General features: G+C 33.7%; 2 protein-coding genes across 2 annotated transcripts; both read left to right on the top strand.

Annotated features, from left to right (window-relative positions):
- The first annotated feature begins 1276 nt into the window (after positions 1 to 1276).
- On the top strand, positions 1277 to 3958 carry LOC132096672 (uncharacterized). Its single transcript, XM_059502193.1, has 6 exons — positions 1277 to 1380; positions 1471 to 1821; positions 1900 to 2250; positions 2828 to 2938; positions 3117 to 3169; positions 3266 to 3958. Exons 1-6 carry the CDS (start codon positions 1332 to 1334, stop codon positions 3383 to 3385), a joined length of 1035 nt encoding a protein of 344 aa, XP_059358176.1. The 5' UTR covers positions 1277 to 1331; the 3' UTR covers positions 3386 to 3958.
- A 166-nt stretch (positions 3959 to 4124) lies between these two features.
- LOC132096667 (uncharacterized) lies at positions 4125 to 7124 on the top strand. The gene is made up of 5 exons (XM_059502180.1): positions 4125 to 5582; positions 5664 to 6008; positions 6300 to 6407; positions 6604 to 6656; positions 6783 to 7124. The coding sequence occupies exons 1-5, from the start codon at positions 5234 to 5236 to the stop codon at positions 6909 to 6911; spliced, it is 984 nt and encodes a 327-aa protein (XP_059358163.1). The 5' UTR covers positions 4125 to 5233; the 3' UTR covers positions 6912 to 7124.
- Positions 7125 to 10062: the final 2938 nt, after the last annotated feature.

Raw genomic sequence — 10062 nt, 5'->3', positions numbered from 1 at the left:
CATTTGGGGGGAAAGTATATTAACTTTACCTGTCAAATAAAAACAAATAAACAAATAAACAGTACTAGTATTGTTAAAATTATATCATTCTCTTATTAGACTGCAGACATAGACTCTGAAAATTATGCATCGCTGCAGTTCTCTCCACACCAGCCTATACGAAAAATGAAAAGCCGTGAAGAGGCAACCTCTGTCATCTATGCATCTGTCCATCAAACAAGAAACATAAAACAAGGATCTCCTCATTCTTAATAATATTGACTTCGGAGAGAAGTTTTTTATTTTTTTTTAAAGGACTGTCACATCATGTGGTCTCATATGAGCATTGGAACATTCAGCTGCAAGACAATGTCCTCCAATCTTTATTTTAAAATTGAATTTTAAACGTTTAAAGTTGACAAAGTGATGAGGGGCAAATGTCTGTTATGGTCTTTTGTAGAGTTTTTGTAATGTTGTTGTAAAGGGCAATAGGAGTGTGTGGTCATCATGTTATTCAGTGTCTAAATTTTACACATTAAAACATGGAGAAAAAAAAATTATTGTGTGTTTACAATAACTTACCATTAAATTCAGCACCATGGAGAGGGGCAACATTTTGTAAATGAGGAGAAAAAATCTTTCAGTTCAAACAGCTTGCTGTAACCGCCCACCACTCTAAACAAACAACATCAACAACAAATGTGTAATTAAAAAAAACAACAGTTACCCAAACATGAAAAAAGATATAGTAGATGTAGTGTATATGTACTAGTATGTAGTATGTATGCAGCGTTATACTGAAATGTACTACTAGTCACCTCCAGGTGATGGCAGTCAGATGTCATTGCACATGAACACAGATTTAACAGATAATACTCTTTATTCACTATATACTGTAGTAACAGCATACAATAGCTTTCATTTAAGAAACTATAATCTTTATACAACACTCCTTCAAATTATTGTTTTCTTCTTCCTTTTCTAGACTGCTCTGATGTTTTAGTATCATCATATCATCATTTACTTGTCCTACAATGTTGCAGTCATTTTATTTTATAGTTCACATATCATAAAATATTGTAACATAGTTATTTAGATTTTTGCATGGTGTCACCCTAAGCATCTCTTTAATTTCATTAATTTGGCCTGCTGGTAAGATTAGATGTCTACTAGTTGCAGCTGTTTACATACTATACTTAGCAGCTTACTTCAGGAAAGGGGCAGTAATTTGTGCATGCAGAGAACCAATAGAGTCACATGAAGATGTCATACTGTACCTCAGAGAGCAAACTGATTCATAGACTCAGAACCTCATGTAGACAGAAGTGCAGAAAACCCAGGAAGAAGATAAAATGAATAATAAGATCTACATGATGCTCTTTCTTTTTCTTCATGAAGTCTGTAAGTACAAAACAATGCATCATTCAATCATTATTTTACTAATCATCTACATGTCATCTTTGAAACCTATGTTAATCATTTTTTCAACAGGTGAACTCAGTTGCAATGTTGCTCATGTGGATCAGGTTTTAACCATGAAAGAGGGAAGGAATATATTATTACCTTGTCTCATTGTAAATGATCAGTTACACCGAGTACTATGGTATAAACAGGTTCTTGGAGAGAAACCTCTCCTAATAGTGTCATCATATCACCGCTCTCAACCAAATGAATTTTCTCCTGACTTGGAAGCAAATCATCGTTTTCATGCAGTGAGAGAGGATTATAGTTTTAATTTAACCATCTTGAGAACCTTGAAATCTGATTCAGGCACGTATTTCTGTGGAGCTGCCTTTGCTAATGTTATTTCCTTCAGCACTGGAACGGTTTTGCTGGTTAAAGGTGAGTGTTATAATATTTAAACTTTCGATGGACGATTCCATTTATTGTCAATGTTAATTCTTTTTTTCCCCCTTATAGATGCAGACCTCAAACCTGCTGTTATTCAACAGCCTGTGCTTGATGTTATAAAGCCAGGAAGCAATGTAACTTTGCAGTGCTCAGTAGAAGGGAAGATGTGTGAGAATGGAGTACAACTAGTTTACTGGTACAGACGCAGTTCAGACAGTATCCATCCAGGAATGGTTTATACTCATGGAGACATGAACAATGAGTGTGGGAAGAACTTTGCTGCCTCCTCTCCTATGCAGAGCTGTCTTTATAACCTCCCTAAGATGAATGTTGGTCTCTCTGATGCTGGACTATACTACTGCGCTGTGGTAACTTGTGATGAAGTTTTATTTGGAAATGGCACGACGTTGGTCATTGAAGGTAAGTGCATTATGTTTGAGTAGTAGTATTTTTTTAACAGACACATTTTTAACCAAAGCGACTTGCAAAGTAGAAATATCGTAAGCAATTTACTATATAAGAATTATACATAATACCAAACTTCTATAATATAGATTAGTCCAAATCCTTTTCCCTGTTGTTGTTATTATTATTATTGTGTTTTTGTTTGCTGAACATTCTGTATTCAGATGCGTGACATACTTTTGGTTTAGAAACTTCTACTACTTCTGCTACTACCAATATATATGATATATTATACAAAGTCTCTTAATCTTAAGAAACTTTTGCATTTTAGTTTTAAATTTAAATAGATTTTAAATTGGCCAATCCAATCAAATGAACATCAAACATAAATGTCATGCTCTTTATAACCATATCCATGCAGGACTATAATTTACAATTTAATTCAACATGCAATAAATTATGTACAGTAGTATGTGTAATACTGTATGTGTTTAAACAGTGACATATAGTGGGTATTAAAATTAATTTGACAAACTATTTTTGAACCCACTCTCTAAATTCATAGAGTTGCACAATGTTTCTTGTATTTCAGATGAATTTAATAGTGAGAGGATGCCATATTTTATAATAATTGGCCTTGCAGTGATGTGCACAGTCAGTTTTACCATCAATATTTTGCTTTGTATACCATTGAGAAGAAAAGGTAAGACCACATGTCTTCTTAGTTTTTGCAATCTTTCAGTTTAAGCACTATTATTATTATTATTATTGTCAAACCTAATTCTAAGAAAGAACAGTTATGTGTTAGAAAATGCAATACTGGGTTCAAACAAACAGAAGAGTTTAAATCTTCTCATAATGCTTTATTTGACTTCTAACAGATAGAACACCTCAACAAATCCAGATTACCAATGACGATACAACAAGAGTTCAGGTTTGGACAATCAGATGTATAAATAGCAGTTAACTCTCTTAAGATAATATAGAGTGCTGAAAAAAAAATTAAAGGTCTCCTAATTCTTTCTTCTAGTACCGCAACACAAATGACGTTAACTATGCTGCTCTGAACCTTTCCACTAAAAGAGGTCAGAGAAAAAGGACCTTAGAGGACACAACGTACTCTGTACCGACATTGCGAGACAAGATATGAAACTTATAGCTGCCGATCGTCTAAACGTACCATAATATTTAACATAATATTGAACTCCAGGAGTGCATTAGTAATATTCCATATTTGTGTCTCTAATTAAAGTCTGTGCTTATTCTGCATCGTGTTAAACGTGTTTTTTCAAGAAACGTGTTGTGGGTGTTAACATTAACAGTTCTGGGAGCTGACATGAAAAATTATATAAAAGCATAACCACATCCTGTAAAGATGTAACTAGATGTGAAAGTACTGTGTTCATCAGCTCGAATAAAATTAGATTTAGGTCAACCTTCTTATTTGGTTATTCATCTCCAACACAATATGGTTACTTCCTCGCTGACAGAGCATGTAATGTTGAATAGTGTATCCCATAATGCAATGCACTTGATTTGACCTTCCATTTGCAGTGTTAAGAATGTAATAGAAAAATATCAAATATAATATTTGAACATATACTTCTGTAATCATTATTTGATCAGACAGACAATAATTAAATTTATCAGGATGTTTTTGAGTAAAAAAGGAAATTCACTGTGGGGAAAAAAGCAGGCCGGGACTGGATTTCACAGATCACAAAAAAAAGGTAGAAAAGTGGTAGAAAAAGTTGTAGAAAAGTGTAGGTTTTTAGTTTCAGGGAAAGGCTTGAAAAATAAGAGACTGGTGATGCTGAACTAAGGAGAGGTTTAATTTTTTCTATTAATAAATTAATATTATTATAAAAACATTCCAGAACAATGTGCACCAATTAATAGTGCATTAAAATTGGTCAGTTTTGATTCATGTTGACTGGATATTTTAACAAAATTTTTAACTGTTTTAAATTTCAAAGATGACAACTGGATGCCATTTGCTGAAACATGCAATATGATAAGGTCATGTGACAACATTATAGCATACTACTATTATAAGCGACCAGGTGATGGCAGTGAGGGATCACAAATAGAGAAAAGCAAACAAAAATATCATTTTTTATCTTGATTTACAACATATTATGCTCATGTAAATTCACTTACACAATATCCTTTCATCATTCATCATGCAAATGCTTTTATATAAAGATTTACAGTAGCAACACTTCATTTGCATTCATTTGAATATTTGAACACACTTGCCATTTATGTGAATAACTCCTCATCCTTTTACAATATAAATGTAATTTCTTTCAGGGTTTAAAATCACGGGTTTGTAGTCCAACTCTTGAAATACTGTAAATGTTAAGCAGTTTCCACTAAGAAATTCCAAGTGGAATTTGTTGTTGTTGTTGTTGTTTGTTGCACCACAACTTAATATGTATCAATATCGGTTATGCATTTGCTTTAAAGTGTGATATTTTCTGTTTCTGTGAGTTTCTGTTTGTGTGTGTTTGTGAGTCCACATCTGTTGGCCCTACTCTGATATGTACTATAAAGGGGAATTTTCCTTTGTCTAATGTAGAAACTGATCAGTGTATCGAGTTTAAACAATACTAGTTATTTTAAATATGTATAGCGTCATTGATACTTTGTTTAAATCATGATCTACATCATTATAGATACTTTACAAATCATTAAAGATTTGATGATAATGTTCCACATCTGTTAGAAGCTGAAGTTAAACAAGGAAATGAGCAATGACATGTTAGCTCAGAGAGCCAATGCAATGATGTGATGATGCTTCCACTCAAAGCAGAGGAAAGGTTTCAGAGAATCTAAGGTTGAGCACTGAAGGTCATCTGAAAATGTATGTCATTCTGTTCATTGTATGTGTTCTCTTTTATAAACCCTGTAAGTACAAAAAAGTTTTTCTTAAACCTTCTTTACTTTTAATTATGTTGCTTATTTTTCAACAAATGTCTTCACATTATTTACAGCAATGCAATATTCTAAAAGTATTCTGCAGACGGAAGATGTAGCAGCTCAAGTAGGCGATGATGTGACATTTTACTGCTTTCACCCAAAAGACCAACTGAATAGAGTCATGTGGTTAAAACAGACTCTGGGAGAGAGACCTGTTCTTGTAGCCTCTTCATATCACTGGACTCAAAAAAGTGTACTTTATGATGATTTTAAAAAGTCCAAACGCTTTAGAGTAGGTACATTGAGTGGCAGCTTTAATTTGACTATTCAAAAAACTGCAGAATCCGATTCAGCTACATACTACTGTGCTGTTTCTTTTTCTAATGTTGTCTACTTTGGAGCAGGAACTCATCTAGTGCTTAGAGGTGAGTGATCAATATTTAGACTAACTCGTTATGAAATTTGTAATGTTTTACAGTCTCAAATTCATAATATTTCTTCCGCAGGTTCTAAATCCAACAGGATTCATATTCTACAGCAGCCTCACCCTGAAATAACATCGTCCGGTGGAAATGTAACTCTACTATGTACAATCCAAAATGAACAAGAGAGTTGTGGAGGTGATCACAAAGTCTACTGGTTCAAACACGGTTTAGAAAAATCCCATTCAGGAATCATTTACACTCAAGGAAGTTGTAAAAACAGCTCAGTGGCTGTTTCTCCTACCAAGAGCTGTGTCTACAGTCTCTCTTTGAGAAACATCAAGCCCTCTGATGATGGGACTTACTACTGTGCTGTGGTCACGTGTAAGGAAATTTTATTTGGAAATGGAATTAATCTGGCTTCTTATGGTAAGTGTATTAAATACAATTTATAACAAGTTATGTACATCTTAAGCAGCCATTTTACCGTTGATGACCCAGTTTGAGTTTCTGGTGTATTGTACAATGTCAAGACAAAACCTTTTGACATCTAACACTGTGTAGTATAAGACAGAGATTACCATAAAGTGTTCAAAACATGTTGTTCATCTGAAATATTGAATTTCTGTAGATGCAAAATTAATTACATGCTTCTTTAATTGCATGCTGTATGCAGGACACAGAATGTGGTGCATTCAAGTTATGTGTTACTTGTTTCAGATGAAGGTAAAGGCCAACAAATAAATATCTACATACTAATTGGCCTTGCAGCACTGCTGACCGTAAGCTTCATCAGTAATATTCTACTTTGTGTGAAAAAGATGAAAGGTAACAGCTCACTTTAATGTATTTATATTAATAATACATCATATTAAATACACAAGGATATACATTAAGGTGAAAACATGAACTATTTTTAATTATTCAGAACTATCATGTAAAATGTATTAAATAAAATTAACATAATGCCTGGAAATGGCATTTCAAAGTACTAAAAATCATCTATCATTTTATCTTTTAACAGGAAACACATCGCAACATGTTCATGCTACAGATAATATAGTGTCAAGTGTACAGGTTTGTATTACATGGACAGATAAAATGATATGTTAAAGGTCAAGTATTTAGACAACTGTGGTTTAGATGATGTACATCACTCAATGGAAACGTTTATTAAATATATATATATATCTTTTATTTTAGTACCACAGGACCTCCGATTTGAATTATGCTGCCTTAAAATTCACAAGGCGAAACTCAAGACAGCAGCGAGAGGAGAGTCAAAGGCCGACGGAGTACTCTGGACTGAAATATAAAAACTCTGTATTGTAATACTGAATGTGTATAATTGCTAATATTGTTTGCTAAACAGAGACACTTTAAATACCATATGATAAATCATAATTGAGATTATGTTATGTTCTGATTAAATATTAAACGTAAATGTTTACAGTTAGTCTCTTTATTCTGTAAAAATAACCACAGACAACTAGCTCATGCTTACTGTGTTCTCTAATGTTCATGTTCTTCTGCATGTGAATAAAGTGTTATTTGAGCAATATGCCACGTTTTTTTCTTCACAAAAAGACAGAAACAGACCCCCGTGCTCTTTGTATTTCATTTTCAGATACCATTGCAACATGGATAGGGATAAAAACACACAATTATGCTATTTTTATTTGTTTCGAATGTGAGTGGTGACGGGATCTAATTTAATGTTTGATAAGATCTACACCACAAACCACAAGATCACACCCCAGTTTACACCCCAGTACTGTGGTGAGATTTAATCAGTTGCTCAAAATACACAAACGAGCTTGAGACAGTCTTCTTCCATTTGATGTGCATGAGACTGTCTGCAGTACCTTTAGCCTGTTTGACCCCCACTCAGCCCCCTCTCTCCCTCCTCACTGTGTGGCTCAAGCTTTACTCATGATTAAAATCAGAGACAGAAGAAAACATTACTCCCACCCGGAAAAATCTCTTAATTTCATTAAAGTCCATCAGAAAAATAAGAGAAGATGAAATCTTATGGAAAGCAGTCAGGCCAAACACGTGAGTCAAACTAAAAGAGAGGCTGTGTGAGTGAATGACATCATATCCTGCTGAGTGAGTTACAGGAAAAACCTGCTTAGTGTAGAGTTAAACCTGCTGCGGTGAACATCAGCGGATCAGCTTTGTATCTTGTATAATTGGATCAAAATACATATTTAATGCACGATTCATACGTCACGTCTTGTAATTATTAATTATTTAGAGTACAGTTATTTTATTTAATTGGTTATTTGTAGTTTTTTACACATTAAGTATTACTGTATTTTGAATTTTATATTGCTTGTTGGTAATATTTTTTTATGTTTGTAATAGTAGTATATAGAGCTGCTGCTCAACAATATGCAGTAATGTTATTTTGAATGGTCCCTGTGAAATAAACACACACTCATGTGGATTTTTATGATTTATGGGGACTCTACATAGACGTAATGATTTTTATACTGTCCAAAAAGTATTTTCTATCCCCTTACCCTAACCCTACCCCTCACGCAAACTTTCTGCATTTTTACAAGTTTTAAAGCTATTTAATTAGGAATACTCAAGAAATAGCTAATAAAACACACTTATGTTGCTATAGCAGTGTAATACCCAAGTCTCACACACACACACACACACACACACACGCACACACACACACACGCACGCACACACACACACACAAACGTATAATTAGAATAAGTGACAAATATATATTTTTACAAATTAAACATATTAAATGTAACAAAATGAAAATGGATCAGCACCTTTGCTCTCAGTGTGAGCATGATCATGCATCATGGTTTAAGTTGTTTCCACCCACAACACAAGACCCATTTGTTTTTTCTTTCACAATTCTTGCTGCATCAAAGCCACACACACACGCACACATACACACACGCACACACACACAAAATCACCAACCTTTGTCTTCACATTCCTTTCCAATACCAAAAAACACAAATAGCCCACCCTACTTCTACAGAGAGGGAGAGAGAAAAAATATTATCTGAGATCTTACTGGACAGTTTTACTAGTTACATATCACTAAAGATATTTCTTCATGTATGTCCCCAATTATTGTGTTTACATAAATATATTATAAACAAATAACTAATTTTTTTATCAAATTGTTTTCTTCCAGTTAGCACAAGTTTTGTATTTCATTCTGGAACTAACTGGTCGTAGGCCACACTGATCTGATCTTATGCGTCCCAGTTTTTTCAGTGAATTTAGCCAAAATTATCCACAAATAATGCTTATTTTTACTCAAAAACTGATGTGCATAAGCTCATAAGCCTACGAACAATCAGTTCCATGAAGAAATACAATTGCTAATTAAAAGAAATAAAAAAGATGGCAAAATGATTGAATGCAAGATTAAGATAAAATGGCATGAGAGATTTACAAGCCTGGACCGGGTGACCACAACACCTATTAAGTAAATGATTTCCAGCACAAGCATAAGTGTTAAATAAGTGCATAATAAAATATGTATGGTGCATAGATTTCATCATAGCTCATCAATTAGATGTAAATCTTAAATTTTAAAACTTACAATTTTTTAATTATACTTATTCTGCTCCCCCTGCTGCTGAAAACAGGAAGAACTGACAAGAAGAGAAAAATAACACTGTGAATTAGAATATTACACAACAGATATGAAATTGATTGTAAGGGCCTGAATTTATGTGGTTGCTTTAATATATTTTTTAACAACTTCAGTAAAAAATTATCGATGGTAGAGTCTGCTTTATGTAGTTATGGTCAGTTTCTATTTTATCACACTAATTACACTGAAATGCATGAGGATATTATTTTCATTATTGTTTTTAATATTATGTGTTATTTAGCATTACAGTGGAAAACAGAGCAGAGAGATCAGCAGCCTCATTTAAGAGTTCACAGTGCAGACTGTTGATCTCTGTGTTGTGTTTGTGGTCAGTGCATGAAAGTCAAAACAGAATGGAAAGATCAAGCTGCCTTCAGTAGAGCTCAATCTTAGTGGTCAAAAGTTTCCACAGCGTCTGATGTTGCTAAAAAAAGAGAAGGTGTCAAAAGCAGTCACATGCATTTACAGCAGCTTAGACTTAGTTCATTGCTACCACTTGTGAAAGCCTGAGGGTGAACTATAAAGGCATTTGATTTCAAGTGTAACATTTGTTCTCATAGGACACTGCTCTAGTAAAAAAAAACAACAACAACAAGTTAAAACAACGCAAAGGACACTGCTCTAGTTGAACACAGGTTTACAGTTTTTAAAAGTACAGTTTAGCTTGCTCATGCAAACTCATGTTGAACCTTAACTTCTGATGTGCATTTTTATCAGTTTATTGTTTGTGTAAATTATAGTTCAAATCAACATGATCCTGTCTTAGTGTAATGTGTCTGTCTATGGCAGGACAAAAATAGACATGAAATACAGAAAAATGCGTGTGTGTAAACGGTTCTA

The sequence above is a fragment of the Carassius carassius genome, chromosome 2, assembly GCF_963082965.1.
Source record: "Carassius carassius chromosome 2, fCarCar2.1, whole genome shotgun sequence".
In the NCBI taxonomy this organism is placed as follows: Eukaryota; Metazoa; Chordata; class Actinopteri; order Cypriniformes; family Cyprinidae; genus Carassius; species Carassius carassius.
This window is presented reverse-complemented; position numbering and strand designations above follow the sequence as displayed.